The 20,022-nt window shown below is 64.3% G+C and overlaps 1 protein-coding gene across 1 annotated transcript; it reads left to right on the plus strand.

Annotated features, from left to right (window-relative positions):
• Positions 1 to 530: 530 nt before the first annotated feature.
• On the plus strand, positions 531 to 14,638 carry KCNK3 (potassium two pore domain channel subfamily K member 3). Its single transcript, XM_086745014.1, is given in 3 exon segments — positions 531 to 927; positions 13,621 to 13,988; positions 13,990 to 14,638. Coding segments are annotated over 3 exon segments (1,176 nt in total). The 5' UTR covers positions 531 to 644; the 3' UTR covers positions 14,515 to 14,638.
• Positions 14,639 to 20,022: the final 5,384 nt, after the last annotated feature.

Below are 20,022 nucleotides of genomic sequence, written 5' to 3' on the forward strand. Positions count from 1 at the left end.
TGGTGCTGGCATCAGTACCAGTACTGGTGTGGATGTGGGTGCTGGTGCTGGTGTGGGTGTGGGTGCTGGTACTGGTACCACTATGGGTGTGGGTGCTGGTACCAGTGCCAGTGTCGGTGTTGGTGCAGGTGCGGGTACTGGTGTTGGTGTGGGTGTGGGTGCTGGTACTGGTACCACTATGGGTGTGGGTGCTGGTACCAGTACCAGTGTCGGTGTTGGTGCAGGTGCGGGTACTGGTGTTGGTGTGGGTGTGGATGCTGGTGCCAGTGAGGGTGCTGGTGCCGGTACCAGTGGCGGTGCCGGTACCAGTGCGGGTGCGGGTGCGGTGCCGGTGCCGGTGCCAGTGTTGCTGTCGGTACCGGTGCCGGTGCCGGTGCCGGTGCCGGTGCCGGTCGCGGGGCGGTGGTGCTGAAGAACAGCTCCGCCCCCTCCCGCCCCCCACCCCCCCCCTTCCCCCCCCCCATCCCCTCCCCTCCCCTCCCCCTCCACCACCCCTCTCCCCTCACCGCTCCGTCCGGTCCCTCCGCCGCCCTCCCCGCCGCCGCCGCCGCCGCCGCCGCCGCCATGCCCCAGCCGCCGGCCCTTCCTCCTCCTCCTCCTCCTCCTCCTCCTCCTCCTGCCGCGGCCCCCGGCGGCAGCGGACGATGAAGCGGCAGAACGTGCGGACGCTGGCGCTGATCGCCTGCACCTTCACCTACCTGCTGGTGGGGGCCGCCGTCTTCGACGCCCTGGAATCGGAGGAGGAGACGGCGGAGCGGCGGCGGCTGGAGGCCAAGAGCCAGGAGCTGAAGAGCAAGTACAACCTCAGCGCCGAGAGCTACCGCGAACTCGAGTGGGTGGTCCTCAAGCTCAAGCCCCACAAGGCCGGCGTCCAGTGGAAATTCGCCGGCTCCTTCTACTTCGCCATCACCGTCATCACTACCATAGGTACCGCTTGTGCATCCCCCCTCCGCCCCCCCACCTCCCCAAACCGATAGGGGCTCCGCGGTGGCGCCCCCCCCCCCCCCCCCCCCCCGGGACCCCTTGCCTTCTCTCCTGGCCGCGGGGGACCGGCTGCTCTCGCTTTCCGCGTGGACCGGCCCCCAGGCGACCATCCCCGCGGTGTCGGGGCGAGTGGCCCCCCCCCCCCGGCTACTCGCCACCGGGAACCCCCCGCCCATCCCCGTGGCATCGGGGCGACTGCCCCCTCCGGCTCCTCGCCACCGGGAACCCCCCCCCCCCGCCCATCCCCGTGGTGTCCAGGCGACCGGCTCCTCCCGACTGATTGCCACCGAGAACCCCTCGCGCAACCCCGCGGTGTCGGGGCGACTGGAACCCCCCAGCTACTCGCCACTAGGGACCTATCGCCCATCTCTGGGGTGTCGGGGCTACCGACTCACCCGGCTCCTTGCCACCGGGAACCCCCCCCGCCCATCCCCAGGGTGCTTGGGCTACCAGCTCCTCCCGGCTCCTCGCTACCGGGAACCCCTCGCCCATCCCCGTGGCATTGGGGCGACCCACACTCCTGGCTTCTCGAAACCGGGAACCCCTCGTCTGTCGCCGTGATATCGGGGCTACAGACCTGCCCAGCTCCTCGCCACCAGGGACCCCCTCCGACCATCCCCGGGGTGTCGGGGCGACCGGAGCCCCCCCGGCTTATGGCCACCAAGAACCCCTCGGCCATCCCCATGCCATCGGGGCTACTGGCCCCTCCTGGCTCCTTGCCACCGAGAAGCCCCCTGCCCATCCCCGTGGTGTCAGGGCTACCAGGGGGACTGGCTTCTGGCCACCAGGAAACGCCCCCCTGTCCCCCCCCGGCCATCCCTGCTCCCCAACCCCAGACCGTCACTTCCCCCAACTTTGGGGACCCCCGCACTGGGTGGGGCGAGAGGGGGCTCCTCACCCCCACTCCCACGCCCTCTGCAGCTCGGGGGGTGTCCCGGGTGGGCTTGGGGGGTCTGAGCTGGGACCCCCCTCCCCTTTCCATACGGGGCAGCGGATGCTGAGGGGGGGTCCCAGTGGGGCTGTGGGACTGGTGATTTCCTCGGCTGACCCCTTCCCTGGAGGAGGAGGAGGATGAAGGTCCCCTGGGTTCCCATCTCCTGCCCCCCACCCAGCCTGGTGGGACCCCCAACCCGAGGGGGACGGGGATGTGACCCTACAACGGGAGTGTCAGCGCTGCCCCCCGGAACTCAGGGTGGTCTCCCTGCGCTGACCCGACCCCACCCAGGGTGCTCAGCGGGGATCCCCCACTTTGGGAGAGAGGCTGCGGGAGCAGGGGGGCAGCAGGGTGGTCCTCCACCCTCGGGTTCTGGATCGCTGCTCTCCACGTCATCGACCCCTCTGTCCTTTGGGTCCCCTCGACGCAGCGCTCGGGGTGACCCCGCGTCCCCAAACTGTCCCGTCCTCAGCGCATCGCCAGGGCCCTGGGGGGCTGGGGGACAGCCGGACCGCGGCGGCACGGGGCTGTCCTGGCCCTGGCCACCGTCCCCACCAGTACCACGGCTGGGACACCAGCTTTGAGATGCTGGGGGTGGATGTTGGTTCCCAGTGCCAAGATGCAGATTTTGGGGTGGCTGTTGGGTCTTTGGGGCTGAGATGTGGGGGTGTTGGGGTGGCTGTTGGGTCTTTGGGTTGACATGGGTGTTGGGGTGATTGTTGGTTCCCAGTGCTGAGATGCGGGTTTTTGGGTGGCCGTTGGGTTTTGGGACTGAGACATGGATGTTGGGGTGACTTTTGGTGCTGACATGCGGGTGTTGGGGTGACTGTTTGGTTTTTTTGGGCCAAGATACGGATGTTGGGGTGACTTATGGTGCTGATGTGGTTTTTGAGATGGCTGTTGGGTTTTTGGGGGCTGAGACATGGGTGTTGGGGTGACTGTTGGGTTTTCAGGCTGAGATGCAGGTTTTGGTGTGACTTTCGGTTTTCGGGGCTAACACGGCTGTTGGGTCAGCTGTTGGGTTGGCTGTTGGGTTTTGGGGCTGAGACGCGAGTGTTGGGGTGTCTGCCAGGTTTTGGGGCTGAGATCCGGGTTTCGGGGTCGCTGTTGGTTCCTGGTGCTGAGACATGGGTGTTGGGGTATCTGTTGGGTTTTGGGGCTGAGATCTGGGTTTTGGGGTGACTGCTGGTTCCTGGTGCCAAGACACAGGTGTTAGGTGACTCTTGGGTTTGGGGGCAGAGATGCGGGTGTTGAGGTGATTTTTGGTGCTGAGAGGTGGGTGTTGGGGCGGCTGTTGGGTTTGGAGGCTGAGATGTGGATTTGGGGATCACTGTTGGTTCCCGGTGCTGAGATGCAGGCGCTGGGCTGACGATTGGGTTTTGGGGCTGAGATGCAGGTTTTGGGGTCGCTGTCGGTTCCCCGTGCTGAGATGGAGGTGTTGGGTGGGTTGTTGGGTTTTGGGGCTGAGATGGGGGTGTCGGGGTGGCTCTGGGTTCCCAGTGCCAAGACGCGGGTGTTGGGTTGGCTGTTGGGTTTTGAGGCTGAGACCCGAGCGTTGGGGTGGCTGTTGGGTTTTGGGGCTGGGATGCGGGTGTTGGGGTGACTTCTGGTGCCAAGTCGCGGGTGCTGGGTCTGTTGTTGGGTTTTGGGGCCGAGTCGCAGGTTCTGGGGCAGCCACAGGCTGAGCAGAGGCAGGGTCTGACCTCTCCCGGCTGGCGGGAGCAGCTGGGAAAGGCTCGGGAAGCGAAGCCAAGCAGCTTATGTTTGACGTGAGAGCGAGGAGGAGGAGGAGGAGGGCAGGGAAGTGCGCGGGGGGCCGGGGGCCGCCTCCCCTCGCCGGCCTGCACAAAGGACGCTGCGCTGACACGAAGCCGGGCCGGCGTGCGGGGTGCTGAGAGGCTCAGCCCTGGGGACCCCTGCCCCGCCTCCCCCCACCCTGGGGACACCTGGAGCTGAGACCCGACGCAGGCGTTACACCTCGGTCACGACGCCGGGGTTTTAATCTTTGGTTTTTTTCCTTTATCTGAGAAAAAAAAAGCGCTGCTCCGAAGGTCTCCCTCCCTCTGGCTGCACCCTGCTAGTGGGGTGCAGCCCCCCCATCTCTGGTGGGACCTCAGCGCCAGCTGGATGCGTCCCTGTCCCCGCACCGGGGGACTCCGCACTCTGCTGTGGTGGCTCCCAAAAAAAACGCCCACACCTCCCCATCGCCTCCCTCCGCCGCCTCGCCGTGCGGAAAGGTCTCCGGGAAGGCGTGGGAGCCACTGTTGCCAGGGCTCGGAGCAGGTTGCAGCAGTTTGGGGGCTGCCGTGGGGCTGGACGGGGCGGGGGGAAGGCCAGGGATGGGGCACCCGCTGCCTCCGGACATTTCTGTTCCCGTCCTGCGCTAGGAATGCCTGCTAAAAAAGGACAGGCGTGGAAATGAGCGGTGGCAGCTACGGACGCGCCTTTGATAGGTTCCAGAGTTAACACGCCGGGAGGAAGAACTGTTCCAGGGCTGGGATTCCTCTCCCCTCAGCCCAGATCCCAGGTGATGTCCGGGCAGCGAGGAGACACAGGCAGCATCCCACCCCTTCCAGCCCGTGGGCTCTCCCCCAGGAGAGAGGCCCCGTCCGGCCCGGAGGCTCCTGGGTCGCTGTGGGGGTTGGTTTGAGTGCCCCGGCCGCGCTGCTGAGCTGCGGGAGTTGGCGGAAAGCGGCACTGGGAGGTCGGGGCCGCTGTCCTTCCCTCCCCAGTTAGGCGCCAGGCCGCCACCGTGTCCTGGGGTGTGTTGGGATTGCTGTTTGCGGTGTTCACTCTGAAGCCTAATGAGGGCGTACGCACTGTTGCCACCAAAGCCCGTAGCATGAAGATGGCGGACGGGGAGACGGCAAGGGCTGAGCCCTTCCCAGCAGTCACCTTTGCCAAGGCGCAAACTTTACCGGGAGAGGCTCCGGCAAATCTGTGGCGGTATCGCACGGCTCCTCTCCCGCGGGATTCAGCCCGGCGATCCTCCGAACCGAACCCCATCCCGCTCCCCCCTCTGCCTCCCCTCCCAGCCAGGCTCTAAATTCCCGCTTCCTCTCCATCCCAGAGCGATAACGGCAATTAATCACGGCTCGCGGCCCCGCGCCTGGCCTCTCCCGGCTGATGCTTCATTAAACCCGCCGGCAAAGCCCGGCTCAGGGCAAGGCATCAACGCCGCGCCGGGGCAGAGATGCTCCGAGGGGGTTCATCCCTCAGCCAAAAAGAACCAAATTTGGGGGGATATTATTTTTTTTTTTCAATTTTTTTTTTTTTTTCACGTTATCGAGCAGCAGGGTTGGTTGCTCGGGCTCGGCGCTGCCGGGTTTGGTGGGAAGAAGCGGGATCCGAGCCGGAGCCGCGGGAGAGCCGGCGCGCGTGTGATTTATGAGCTGGTTTAAATATTTATCAGGCAGCGCTCCGGCTGAGGCGGCTGCGGCGCGGGATTTATAGTCGGCACCGACACCGGCACCGCGGAGAAATCAGGGCCGGGAGGGGGAACTGAAGGTGCAGGAGTGGGGCGCGTGGGGCGCGTGGGGCGCGTGGGGCGCGCGGGGCGCGTGGGGCAGGGCGGGGGTCTCGCCTGGCCGCAGCGAGGGGGGGAAGGAGAGCGGCCGTGGGGCAGAAGGGGCCCACGGGTGCTGTGAGTGGTGCCGGGTGCTGGTGCTGGCACCAGTGCACGGCAACGCACGGCGCTGGGCGTTGGTGCAAGGTGCTGGTGCACCGTAGTGGTGCACGGCAATGCACGTGGTGCTGGGTGCTGGTGCATGGTGCTGGGTGCTGCTGCGCGACACTGGTGCGCAGCGCACGGCACTGAGCATGGTGCTGGGCACTGGTGCTGGGCACTGGTGCTGAGTGCTGGTGCGTGGCGCGGGTGCCCAATCCTGTGTGCTGGTGCACAGTGCTGGTGCAGCACGCTGAGCACTGGTGCGTGGTGCTGGGTGCAATGCTAGGTGCTGGTGCACAGTACTGGTGCACGGTGCTGAGCTCTGGTGCGTGTTACTGGCGCACGGTGCTGGGTGCTGGCACACCCCTCCACCTCTCACCACTCCCCAAACCAAGCAGAGCGCCAGGAGGAAGGGGCCGCATCCTGCTTCTCACCGGCGGCCGTGGGCCTGGGGGGGTGCAATGGTGGGAATAAGGCCGTTTTCCGGAGAGGAGGAGCAGCACAGGGCACCCACCTGCTTCCCGAGGGAAGGCGGGGGGCTTTTCCCGGGGCGCTGGGAAGGAAGCACCCCGGGAGTAAAAGGCTTTGCAGTCAGGGCCGCCACGGGCTCGGCCGCTTCAGGGAGGCGGTGGCAGGGTGAGCGGATGGGGTGGCCGGACTGGGGGACCAGATCGGGGTGGCTGGATCAGGTCGTAACTCTGGGGAGATGATCCTGCGTCCTCGTCCCGCATCCCCATCCCTCATCCCCATCCCACATCCTCATCCCTCATCCCCATCCCTCATCCCCATCCCACATCCTCATCCCCATCCCACATCCCCATCCCTCATCCCCATCCCACATCCCCATCCCACACCCCCATCCCATATCCCCATCCTTCATCCCCATCCCACACCCCCATCCCACACCCCCATCCCACACCCCCATCCCTCATCCCCATCCCACATCTGCACCCATATCCCAATCCCCATCACCGTCCCACACCCCCATCCCACACCCCCATCCCGCGTCCCCATCCCACGTCCCCATCCCACACCCCCATCCCACACCCCCATCCCGTGTCCCCATCCCACACCCCCATCCCACGTCCCCATCCCACGTCCCCATCCCACATCCCCATCCCACACCCCCATCCCACACCCCCATCCCACACCCCCGTCCCGCATCCCTGTCCCGCTCAGGGCCCTTTGGGGTCCGGGCCTCGCACCGGGGGGGCTCAGGGCAGAAATGGGTCCTAAAGCCCCCAAATGACGTTTTTATCCCCTCCCCCCTTTCTCTGCGCCCTCTGCTCCCCATTTCAGCCCCCCCCCCACGGCGCAGAGGGCGTGTCCCCAGCCACAGGTTTGGGGTGTCCCATGGGGTTATGGGGTGTGTGTCCCCCCAAAAAAACCCACAAAACAAAAACCCCACCCAAACCGGCAGGACCAGCCCTGGGGTCCAGATCTCCGCCCGCATCCAGCTCTGCCCCACCTCGCCCCCCCCATCCTGCTGGGGGGCGGGGGGGGGGGGCGGCTGCACCCCCCTTTTTGTGGGAGGCAGGGGAGGGACGGAGCCGGGGGGGCCGGGAAGGGGCCTGGCGGAGCCCCAGGATGGAGGGGAAAATTGCCAGTTTTGGCGCAAACAGGGCGCTTGGCCGGCGCTGGGATTTTCCATGACACCATCCTGGCCCCCCCGCCCCCCCCCGTCCTCAGGCAGCAATGAGGGGGGGCACCGGCTGCACCCCCAAACCCTCCTGCTCTGCCCCCTCCGCGGGGAGGGATGGGGGGGTGTGGGGCTGCCCCCCAGCACCCTGCTGCGGTGGGAGCAGGGCTGGGGGTGGCTCTGGGCCCCTCGGGGGGGTGACCCCCCCCCCAATGTGTAGGATGAATTTGGGGGGATGGGGTCACGGTGACAGAGGGGGTTTACCCCAGTGCTGCGTTTGGGGGGGGGCAAGGGGGGGGTCTCCAACCCCTGGCTCCATCCCACCCCTGAGCCACGAGCCCCCAGCCAGACCCTGCATCCCCTCCCTAGGGTGACCCCCAGCCCAGGGTGACCCCCCCCCTCACCCGGGGTGGGGGGGTGGGAGTAGGGAGGGGGGCTGAGGGTGGGGGGATGGATGGACGGAAGGATGGATGGATGGAATGATGGGTGAACAGATGGTGGGTGGGTGGGTGGGGGGAAGAAAAGTGGGTGGATGGTGGTGGATGGATGGATGGATGGATGAAAAGACAGATGGATGGAAGGATGGAAGGATGGGTGGATGGATGGATGGAAGGACAAATGTAGGGATGGACAGAAGGATGGATGGATGGATTGATGGATGGATGGATGGATGGATGGATGGATGGAAGGATGGAAGGATGGGTGGATGGATGGATGGAAGGATGGATGGATGGAAGGACAAATGTAGGGATGGACAGAAGGATGGATGGATGCATGGATGGATGGATGGATGGAGGGGTGGAAGGAAGGACAAATGTAGGGATGGACAGAAGGATGGATGGATGGATGGATTGATGGATGGATGGATGGATGGAAGGACAAATGTAGGGATGGACAGAAGGATGGATGGATGGATGGAAGGATGGATGGATGGATTGGTGGGTGGATGGATGGATGGATGGAAGGATGGATGGATGGACCGAGAGATAGCTGGATGGATGCATGGATGGAAGGAAGGATGGATGGATAGAAAGTTGAATGGATGGAAGGATGGGTGTGCGGATGAACAGATGGATGGAAGGATGGATAGACAGATGGATGGTGGGTGGATAGACAGATGGATGAAAGGATGGATGAAAGGATGGATGGGTGGATGGACAGAAGGGAGGCAGGGTGGGTGGATAGCCAGGTGGATGGGTGGATGGACAGAAGGATGGATGGGTGGATGGACGGAAGGATGGATGGGTGAATGTGTGCATGGATGGATGGACGGCAGGGTGAGAGGATGGCGAGCTGGCTGCCCCTCTCCTGCCCGGCGCAGCCAGGACGGTCCCTGCTCTGGGTCCAGGACCCAGCTGGGACAGAGGCAGCCTGGGCGCTGTGGGTGCCAGGCCTCACTCCAGCTCTGCGTCGGCCCAATTCAGCCCAGCCCTGAGGACCTGCTGGGGGTGGGACGGAGGCGTTGCAGGACGCATGTGTCCCCACGTGGCGCCGCGCCCCTTCGCGCCGGGGCCGTGTTTGCTCAGGGCAGGTGCCGCCGCCACGTGCTGCCTTTCCCAGCCGCTCTGCGCCCGCTTGTTTGCTCGCCCTGCGGAAACGGGGCGTCTCCCAGGTAGCGCCGAGGGGCGCCCCGTGTGCCGGCCGGGTCACCTGGGTCCCCATCCCCGGCCCGGGCCCCCCGGCTCAGCCCCAGCGCTGGTTTACTGGCAAGAGTTCCCCGGGCGCCGTTTGTACCTCAGCCGAGCTCGCGTCACCCAGGGAATGCATCGGGAAATGGGTGCCCGTTGAACGCCGAGCGGGATGCTGGTCCTTACTGGGAGCAATGGGGAAGGATGCTTTGCGAGCATGGGGTCGCTGCGTGTTCGTCGCCATGCCAGCCAGCTGCGAGCATGGGGTCTGCCTGGGGAGGTCTCCATGGGGTGGCCAACATCTCCGGAGGATGAGGGCTTTCCTCCACCGAGGCATCCCTGGGGCACTCCTGATTGGATCCACTGGTGTCTAAGGGTGCAGTGGGGTCCCTCCTTTTTCCCCCAAATGCACGGGAACGTAGTGACCTTGGTGGCTGCTGCTGAACCCACGGGGACGTGGGGTGGGAAGGGAAGCAGCGCTCTGTGGGCTGTGGGCTTTCATGGTTGTGTGAAACCAGGCTTGGAAGGACCAGAGCTGGGCTCATCCCAGGTTTGGAAGGACCAGAGCTGGGCTCATCCCAGGCTTGGAAGGGCCAGAGCTGGGCTCATCCCAGGTTTGGAAGGACCAGAGCTGGGCTCATCCCAGGTTTGGAAGGACCAGAGCTGGGCTCATCCCAGGCTTGGAAGGACCAGAGCTGGGCTCATCCCAGGCTTGGAAGGGCCAGAACTGGGCTCATCCCAGGCTTGGAAGGGCCAGAGCTGGGCTCATCCCAGGTTTGGAAGGACCAGAGCTGGGCTCATCCCAGGCTTGGAAGGACCAGAGCTGGGCTCATCCCAGGTTTGGAAGGACCAGAGTTGGGCTCATCCCAGGTTGGGACAGAAACTGGGACTGCTCCAAAACACTGGAGACCCCTAGAGTGGTCAACATTTTGGTAGATGCCCCATCAGCCAGGATGGCTGAACCTTCCCCGCTGTCCCTCACGGCTCCTGCAGCCTCCCCGCCCGGCAGTGGACAGTGAAGGCTGCAGCAGGTCAGAGGCCACGGTGAAGGGCTCTGGCATCCCTCTGCAGGGGCCAAACGGCGAGAGGGGGCAGCTGCACTGGGTGAGGGAGGGGACACCAGCCACACGTCCCTGCTTCCCATCCCTTTGCGCCCTCCAGCCTCGTCACACCTCCGCTCGGCCGCGTTCCCCCTCCTCCTCCTCCCGTCCCCCCGCCAGCTGCCCCGCTAATCCCCGCCATCCCTCCCTCCCTCCCTCCAGCCTGGGATTTGCTCCGGGCCGGGGGCCAGCCGAGACCTGCACCTGCTCCCCTGCTCCTCCGCAGCCCTAAAAAGGAGACGAGCCGCCCGCGTTCCTCGGGGACGTGTCATTATTTTTTTTTTTCCCCCGGGGGGGACACGCACCCTGCTCCCTGCCCGCTTCCCGCAGCATCCGCTCTCCCTCGGCGGCCCCCTGGGACACCCCCTTTGCTCCCTGCCAGCCGGAGATTTCGTATCCCGGTGACCTTCCCTCCCCGCGTCCTCGGACGTGCTGGAGATCAGGCAGCGCCTGCTAAAGCCGGGGAAAGGCGAGCGGGGGGGAGGCAGGCGGAATGACGGATTGACGGACGCTTGGACGCGCCGCGAGAGCTCATAAACTCCCTTCCCTGGGGAAACGCCGCTAAAAATAGCCGCAGGATGCTGCCGCGGTGCGGGGCAGGCTGGAGGATGCTCGGCCAGGCTGCTGGGCCTGCGGGCAGTGCTGGAGCATCCCAAAAAGCTCGTCCTCCATGCAGGAGGGTAGGGGAGATTTGGGCGGTTGGGAGGGGGATGGAGGCACCTGGCCGGAGGTGAGGGGCAGGGGTGGGCGGACAGGCAGGACCACGGCAGTGACCCCGGGTGGAAATGCACCGCCTGGCTCTGCTGTGGGAGCAGAGGCCAGGCGGGTGGTGTGGCATTGCCTCGGTGTTCCTGTTGCCGTGGGGGAAGGGACAGCAAGGAGCAGGCAGGGAGGGGACACCAAGTAGCAGCCCCGTTTTCCACAGAGAAGGGAGAAGCAGACTGGCATCCAGCACTGGTGAGAGCAGCGATGCTCTCCGGTGATGCTCTTGGTGATGTTCTCTGGTGACGCTCTCTGGTGATGCTCTCTGGTGACGATCTCTGGTGATGCTCTCCGGTGACGCTCTCCAGTGATGCTCTCCGGTGATGCTCTATGGTGATGTTCTCCGGTGATGGTCTCTGGTGATGCTCTCCGGTGATGGTCTCTGGTGACGCTCTCCGGTGACGCTCTATGGTGATGCTCTCTGGTGCTGCTCTTGGTGATGCTCTCTGGTGATGCTCTCCGGTGATGCTCTCTGGTGATGCTCTATGGTGATGCTCTCCGGTGATGCTCTCTGGTGATGCTCTCCGGTGACGCTCTCTGGTGATGCTCTCTGGTGACGCTCTCTGGTGATGCTCTCCGGTGATGCTCTCTGGTGACGCTCTCCGGTGATGCTCTCTGGTGACGCTCTCTGGTGATGCTCTCTGGTGATGCTCTCCAGTGATGCTCTATGGTGACACTCTCTGGTGACGCTCTCTGGTGATGCTCTCCGGTGATGCTCTCTGGTGACGATCTCTGGTGACGCTCTCTGGTGATGCTCTCTGGTGATGCTCTCCAGTGATGCTCTATGGTGACACTCTCTGGTGACGCTCTCTGGTGATGCTCTCTGGTGATGCTCTCCGATGATGCTCTCTGGTGATGCTCTCTGGTGATGCTCTCCGGTGACGCTCTGGTGATGTTCTCCGATGATGCTCTCCGGTGATGCTCTCTGGTGACCCTCTCCGGTGACCCTCTCCGGTGATGCTCTCCGGTGATGCTCTCCGGTGACGCTCTCCGGTGATGCTCTCTGGTGACGCTCTATGGTGACGCTCTATGGTGATGCTCTCTGGTGACGCTCTCTGGTGACGTTCTCCGGTGATGCTCTCTGGTGATGCTCTCCAGTGATGCTCTCCAGCTCCCTTGGCCGCAGCCGGAGCCGGAAGCGCTGGCAGCTGGGAGAGGCCAGGCCAGCTCCTCGAGGCGGCTTGGACGGAGATCTGAGGATCCCTGTTTCACCTCGCTCCGGCCCGGCTCAGTCCTTGGCCTCCCGAGGCTCCGGCGAGGGTGACAGTGAGGGATGTCGCCTGCCCTGGCACGGCCGGGATGAAACGGAGCCAGGGCAGGGCGTGTTCCCACGGCGCAGGGGCCGGCGCGGCGTTGTGGGTGCTGGCTCTGGTTTAACTGGAGAGGTGGGTGCTGGGGTGGCACCCCCAGCCCCGGCCCCATCCCCTGCTGTGGCTGCAGCCCCCGGCCCCCGTCCTGCCTGCTGCTGCTGGGGCTCCAGCGTCTGGCTCCGCAGTGCTGGAGAGGGGAAAGGGAAAGGGAAATGGGGAAAGGGAAAAGGGGAAAGGGAAATGGAGAAGGGGAAGGGGAAGGAGGAGGAGGAGAAGGAGAAGGAGAAGGAAAACAAAAAAAAGGAAAAAGAAAGGAAAAAAGGTAAAAGGAAAAAAGAAGAAAGGAAAAAAGGAAAGAGAAATAAAAAGGGAAGGGAAGAGGAAGAGGAAGAGGAAGAGGGAGAGGGAGAGAAAGAGGAAGAGGGAGAGGGAGAGGAAGAGGAAGAGGAAGAGGGAGAAGGAGAGGGAGAGGGAGAGGAAGAAGAAGAGGAAGAGAAGAAAGGAAGAGGAACAGGAGAAAGGAAGGGGAAGGGAGAGGGAAAGGAAAAAAGAAAAGGGAAGGGAAAGGGAGAAGGAAAGGGAAAAGAAAAAGAAAAGAAGTTAAAGGGAAAGGAGAAGGAAAAAAGGGAAAGGAAATGGACAGGAACAGGAAAGGGAGAAGGGAAGGGGAAGGGAAGGGAAAGGAAAGGAAAAGGGAAAGGAGAAGGAGAAAAGGGAAAGGAAAAGGAAAGGGAGAAGGAAAAGGAAAGAGAAAAGAAAAAGGAGAAGAAAGGGGAAGGGAAAGGGAAAGGGAAAAAAGAGAAGGAAAGGGACAGGGCCAGGAAAAGGGAAGGGGAAGGGGAGCGGGCGGTGATGGCCAGGGCCCTGCCCAGCTCCCCGGGGCCGCCCGGCTCAGCACCCGCGCATCCCGCAGGCTCCGCTGCCTCCGCCCGGGATCCGGTAGGAATGGATAATGTGTGGGTGCCGGGGCAGGATAAGCCCTGTCCGCGGGGGCCTCGTGCAGGCACATGAACCGAGACCCGGCGGGGTCCCCCCAGGCCGCAGCCCCAGACAGTGGGGCACGGGGACGTGGGGCTGGGGGGAAGGAGGGGAGCCCACCGCCCTCGTCTCCCCATTCCTAAAAAATCCCTGTTTTCCCCGTCTCCCGAGCCTCTCCACCCGACTGCTCCAGGACGGGCCGTCTCGGGCTGGGTATTTTGGGGAAGAGCCACCTCCCATTTCCAAAACCCCGTGGGTGAGGAACGTCCCCCCACCCCAGCCAGGGTCCATCCAAGCATCCCCCAGCTTCCCCCCACCCCAGCCCAGGGACACGGCGCCTCATCCATCACCCCCACCAGCCCCCCAGCTCCTTTCCGCACGAGCCGAGGGCCATCACCCTCCTCCAGCTCCCTCCCCTTCAGTCTTGGTCACCTGGAGACCCCATCGTCCTCCCCCAGCATTCTGAGGTTGCTCCTGGTGCCCAGCGGTGAGGATGGTGGTGGCCAGGGTTGGGTTCCACCACGGTTGACTTGGGCGGGGAAGCGGTGTGAGGCGCTGGACACCTCACCCCCGCCTCGGACCACCAAGCTGATCCCACTCTGTGGCTTTGCTCCCCAGGTTACGGCCATGCGGCCCCCAGCACGGACGGGGGAAAGGTCTTCTGCATGGTCTACGCCTTGCTGGGGATCCCCCTCACCCTCGTCATGTTCCAGAGCTTGGGCGAGAGGATCAACACCTTCGTCAAGTACCTCCTCCACCGCATCAAGAAGTGCCTTGGCATGAGGCGGGCGGAGGTCTCCATGGCCAACATGGTCACCATCGGGTTCTTCTCCTGCATCAGCACCCTCTGCATCGGGGCAGCCGCCTTCTCCTACTACGAGCACTGGAGCTTCTTCCATGCCTACTACTACTGCTTCATCACCCTCACCACCATCGGCTTCGGGGACTACGTGGCCCTGCAGAAGGACGAAGCCCTCCAGAAACAAGCCGCAGTACGTGGCCTTCAGCTTTGTCTACATCCTGACGGGGCTGACGGTCATCGGGGCTTTCCTCAACCTGGTGGTGCTACGTTTCATGACCATGAACGCCGAGGACGAGAAGCGGGACGCCGAGCACCGGGCGCTGCTCACTCGCAACGGCCAAGCCGGCACCGTCCACCCCGCGGACGCTGCCACGGCCGCGCCGGCGGCGGTGGGGGGCGGCGGGGGCGGCGGTGGGGGCGGTTTCCGGAACGTCTACGCCGAGGTTCTCCACTTCCAATCCATGTGCTCGTGCCTGTGGTACAAGAGCCGGGAGAAGCTGCAGTACTCCATCCCCATGATCATCCCCAGGGACCTCTCCACCTCGGACACCTGCGTGGAGCAAAGCCACTCCTCGCCCGGCCGCTGCCCCGAGACCCCTTCCAACAGATGCTTCTGCAACGCGCGCCGGTCGGCCATCAGCTCCGTCTCCACCGGGCTCCACAGCCTGACGGCTTTCCCGGGGCTCATGAAGCGCCGCAGCTCCGTGTAGCCCCTCTGCGTCCCCGCCCGTGCCCAACCCGGACCCACCCTTGGCCAAAAAACGTTCTCGGTCACGGCAGGAGGAAACCGCCCCGGGTCTGGACTCGGGAGGGACGCAGGAGCGGCGGCGAGGCTGCCCCAGTCCTCTCCAAAGCGGGAAGAAGGGAGCTGTTCGTTTTATTTTATTTTAATTTAAATTAATTTTATTTTATTTTATTTTGCTAAACCACTCCTCAAAAATGTGAAACTTGAAGAGCTGGAGAGCGTCGCGACCCGACGGGGCGTCACCCCGCCGCCGTGACACCTCCGTATCGGACCCGAGCGCGCCACAGACGCCTCGCGGGACGCGCGGACAGGAGGACGTGGGGTTCCCGGCACTGACCGCGCGCAACGACGGGGTCCATCCCCTCCGTCCTCAGCTTCCTCCGGCCGACGGGGACCCCCCCGGGCGGCGAGGGACACGGCGGCGAAGGCGAGCGCGCGGCGGCGGGCGAATCAGGCTAAGAGGGGCTTAGACGGAGCTTTCTCCGGCCTCGCGGATGTCGGCCTGCCCCTGCGGCCCAGAAAACCAGCCCCGAGTCACGTAGGCCGCCGAAAATCGCCCGCCGCGGCTCGGCGGCCCTCCAGAGCTCTGGGGGGTGGGGGATTTTAACCCTTTTTAAATGGGCAAACTGGGCAGCCCTGGGATTTCCAGTGGGGAGACTCCATCTCCGTCCTCCCCAAGGGCAGCCCTGGGGCTGGAGCTGTAACCCTCGGGGAGCTTTTTGGGGGGCAATCCGGGGCATTTTAAGACTTTCCCCCCACCTCCTCCTTCTCCCCCATGCCCCTGGGTTGCACCGGTCCCCTTTCGACCCGCACCCCGTCTCTCCCCGGATGCCAGAGCAAGGGCGTCTGGGACCCGGGACATCCCGAGCGTCACCCCCGGGCCACCTCCCGGCGGCAAAAAAAGCGGGGCGAAAACTTCTCCTTCCCGCGCACGGGGCGGCCCCCGGCCCCACGGCGAGCCCCCGCCGCGCACCCGGGACTGCGCCCGAAACGCGGGTGCCACGTCGGGGACACGGCACCCAGCCTGCCTGTCCCTCTCCTCACCTTTTAACGGAAAAAAAAAAAATTATGTATTTCTAATACTTGACGAGGTGTACAGACCGTTAGATACCAGAGAGGATATTTATTACAAATCCGCTATCGACGTATCCCTAGAAATCGATAAATATCTATCGGAAAGGAGTTTTTTGGGGGGGGAGGGAAACTCATCGGCGGCTCCGGGGAATTCCTTTTCGCTCTCCGCATCTTCCTCATCCCGGGCAGCCGCGGGACCCACGCTCCCCGCGCCCCGGGAAGGTTTCTGTGGTTCTCATGCCAAAGTGTATTTGTACCGCTGAGTTATTTCCCTCGGAGAGAGAAATAAAGGCTGGACGGAACCTCGGCACCGCTTCGGCTCCTTCCCTCGGGCGCCGGGTTGGGATGGAGGGCCGGGAGCGGAGGGTCCCGCTCCCATGGGGTTAGCCCAGGCAGGGTTTATTCTGGCCAGGATTTAGCCCAGGCAGGGCAGGGGTTACCTAGGCAGGGTTTAGCCTGGGCAGGTTTAGCCCAGGTTTAGCCAGGGCAGGGTTAACCTTGGTAGAGTTTAGCCCAGGCAGGATTTAGCCCAGGCAGGGCAGGGTTTACCTAGGCAGGGATTAGTCCAGGCAGGGTTTAGCCCAAGCAGGCAGGTTTAGGCCAGGGTTATCCCAGGCAGGGTTTAGTGCAGGCAGGGTTTAGTGCAGGTAGGGTTTAGCTCAGGCAGACGGAACCTCGGCACCGCTTCGGCTCCTTCCCTCGGGCGCCGGGTTGGGATGGAGGGCCGGGAGCAGAGGGTCCCGCTCCCGTGGGGTTCTCCCTCCGCGCCGGGGCTCCGTGGGAACGGAGAAGCGGGAGGGTTTCCTCGGGATCAGTCTCCCGAGTTTTCCCACCCTTTGGGGGATGCGGGGACATCGAGGTGCTTCCCGGGGAAGCTGGGATCCCTTCCCTCCTGCTCCCGGGACGCGGCGTCCCTCCGTCCTTCTCCACCTCCACTGATTCCCATCGGGAAGGCAGGATGCTGAGCCAGCTGGAGCTGCGGTCCGATCCAGTAAAACCATTCCCAGGGTGTAACTGGTCCCACAGGCTCCCAGTCCTCTGCACGTGGCCCGCTGCACAGGGGGTGACTGGGGAGAAAGTCACCAATGGGTTGGGGTGGACTGGTTGGGAGGCTGCTGGTGACGTCGGGCTGGGAGCGGTGGAAGATGCCGGAGAGAAGACGGAGAAGCAATCGGAGAGGAACTTCGCGGAGCTCAAGGAGAAGCGCCACGTCCTGCCCTTGGGGAGGAGCAGGAGCAATGGCCACCCAACCGGAGAGCGTCTTGGCAGAAGAGAGGCCGCTGGTGGGCACCACGTTGATGGTGAGCCAACAGAGGGTGTCCCAAGCTTCGTTAACGCATCATAAAGCTTCGTTAAGCAGGCCGAGGGAGGGGATCCTTGCCCTCTCCTCACACCGGTGAGGAGAGGCTGGGCTCCCCAGTTCGTGAGAGGCATGGGCTGGAGGGAACCCAGGGAAAGGCGGCGAAGACGGTGAACTGGGGCTTCTCTCCTAGGAGGAAGGGTTGGGGAGTGGAGGAGGCTGGAACAGGCTGCCAGGGCAGTGGTGAGCCACCGTCCCTGGAGGTGTCCAAAGAACGTGTAGACGTTTCGGGTCATGGTTTAGTGGGCACGGTGGTGTTGGGTTGACGGTTGGACTTGACGGCTTTGGAGGCGTCTCCCAACCTTGAGATTCTGTGATTCTACGATTCTACGAAGGCTCAGAGGGGTCCCGTCCGTGGCCGTCAGCACCTGACGGGGAAGATACCGGAGCCAGGCTCTCCCAGCGGTGCCCAGCCACGCGACAAAGGGCTCGGCCACCCCGCCATCCTCTACGGGAAAACTGGGGCGGCCCCAGTGCCGTGGGGACCCGCGGGGGGCTGGTCCTGGGAGGGGATGGGGTGGGAGCTGCGATGTCCCCACGGCAGGGAGCTGAGCCGTGTCCCCTGCGGTCGACAGCCCCAGGGGGTTTAGGAGCATCCGAACCATCCGCTCCCGCATCCCCTGGCCGAGCGATTTTTTTTTTTTTTTTCCCTCCCTCTCCAAGCGTTTCAATTTTCCGCCGTCGCCCAAATATTTACAGCCCGCTGGGGCGACTTCAAATTCCTCCCCGGCGTCCAGCAACGCGGCTGTGGGGGGATGCTCAGCCCCCCGGGCGGCCGGGGCTCATCCCGCCGCCTCCCCCGCGGCGCAGGAGAAGAGGAGGAGAGAGGGACGGGGAGCGAAGGCCGCTGTCCCGGCCAAAAAGGGGCCAGGCAGGGGGTGGAGAGCAGGTGGAGAGTGGCGAAAGCGCGGGGTTTAATGGGGGGAAAAGGAAAATAAATGAAAATTCACTTCGCGCTGGGTTTTGAAGCCGTTTTCGGTAAATTGGGGTTTAATTAAAAAAACTTATTAAATGTTTCTGTCCCCCCCCGCAGGAAGGGTTAACCGGGATCCCACAGGCAGCCTGGGCCAAGGCCCTTGGCGTGGGTTTTCCTCCCTCCCACGGGTCACGGCCGGGGCTGACGCGGATGGAAAAAACAATTTATCTCCGGCTGACGGGGAGGCCCGGGCTGGGGGGGCCGCGGGGGCCGGCGGCCCAGCCCGCTGCCAGGTGTGGAGGGCCACCCCCCCGCCCCCCCAGCCCAGCACCCCTCGGGGATCACGGGTGGGTGGTGGGACCCCCGCAGATTGCGCTGGGGTGGGGGGGCTGCCCCCCAAGAACCAGCCCCTGGGGGGGGGGGGTTGGGGGGGGGGGCTGCTCTGGAGCCACGCCCGTGAGCGAGGGTGCTGACACCCCAGGGCGCCCCGGGGACGGGACCCGCACCCAGTCCCGCACAGGGTTAGACCAGGAGGGGTTAGACCAGGCGTAGTTAGCCCGGGGAAGGTTAGTCTAGGCAGGGTTAGTCCAGATAAGGCTCAGACCAGGCAGGGTTTAGCCTGAGCAGGGTTAACCCGGGTAGGGTTTAGCCTGGACAGGGCAGGCTTAGTCCAGGGAGGGTTTAGCCTGGACAGAGTTTATCCCAGGTAGTACAGGGTTTAGCCCACTCAAAGTTTAGTCTGGGCAGGGTTAGCCCAGACAGTATTTAGCACGGACAAGGCAGGGTTTAGCCCAGGCAGAGTTTAGCCTGGGTTTAACCCAGGTAGGGTTTAGTCCAGGCAGCGTTTAGCCCAGGCAGGGCAGGTTTAGCCCAGGGTTAGCCCAGGCAGGGTTTATTCTGGCCAGGATTTAGCCCAGGCAGGGCAGGGGTTACCTAGGCAGGGTTTAGCCTGGGCAGGTTTAGCCCAGGTTTAGCCAGGGCAGGGTTAACCTTGGTAGAGTTTAGCCCAGGCAGGATTTAGCCCAGGCAGGGCAGGGTTTACCTAGGCAGGGATTAGTCCAGGCAGGGTTTAGCCCGAGCAGGGCAGGTTTAGCCCAGGGTTATCCCAGGCAGGGTTTAGTGCAGGCAGGGTTTAGTGCAGGTAGGGTTTAGCTCAGGCAGGGTAGGGTTTAGCCTGGGTAGGGTTTAGAGCAGGCAGAACAGGGTTTACTTAGACAGGGTTTAGCCTGGTTGGGTTTAGCACAGGCAGGACAGGGTTTGCTCAGACAGGGTTTAGCCTGGGCAGGTTTAGCCCAGACAGAGTTTAGCCTGGGGAAGGCAGGGCAGGGTTTACCTAGGCAGGGTTTTAGCCCAGGGCAGGGTTTAGTCTGGGCAGGTTTAGCCCGGGTTTAGCCTGGGTTTAGCCTGGTTCAGCCCAGGTTCAGCCCGAGTTCAGCCAGGTTCAGCCCAGGTTTAGCCCGAGCAGGGCAGGTTTTAGTCCAGGTTTATCCCGGGTTTAACCTGGGTTCAGTCCAGGTTCAGCCCGAGTTCAGCCCAGGTTCAGCCCAGGTTCAGCCCGAGCAGGGCAGGTTTTAGTCCAGGTTTATCCCGGGTTTATCCCGGGTTTAGCCCAGGTTCGGCCGGGGCGGGGGCTCCGGGCAGCGCGGCGGGGTCCCGATCCCCCGGGGCCGGCGGGAGCCCAGCCCCGCGCCGCGGCTGCCATCTGCCGGCAGCGCCTGGCACGGCCACGCGTGACGCGGGACACGGCCACGGCCACGCGCAGGGCACAGCCGCCCGCGGGCACCGCCGCGCTGCCAGCCCGCCCGGGAGCGGGGACACCGTACCGGCAGCACCGGGACGGGCGGCACCGGGACTGCGCCGGGGGCGGGGCCAGCAGTGAGGTGGGCGTGGCTACCCGCCGAGCTTGGGGGCGGTTCGTGCATAAATTTGGGCGTGGCCACACGCCGCTGGCTGCAGCGGGGCTCCTCGGGGCGGGGCCGCGGCTGCGGGGGGGCGGGGCCGGAGCGGACGGGGGGCGTGGTCACGGCGGGGCGGGGGCGTGGTCACGGCGGGGCGGGGGGCGTGGTCACGGCGGGGCGGGGGCGTGGTCACGGCGGGGCGGGGCGGGGCGGGGCGGGGCGGCA

This window comes from Chlamydotis macqueenii, chromosome 3 (genome assembly GCF_036417535.1).
Source record: "Chlamydotis macqueenii isolate bChlMac1 chromosome 3, bChlMac1.mat, whole genome shotgun sequence".
NCBI lineage: Eukaryota > Metazoa > Chordata > Aves > Otidiformes > Otididae > Chlamydotis > Chlamydotis macqueenii.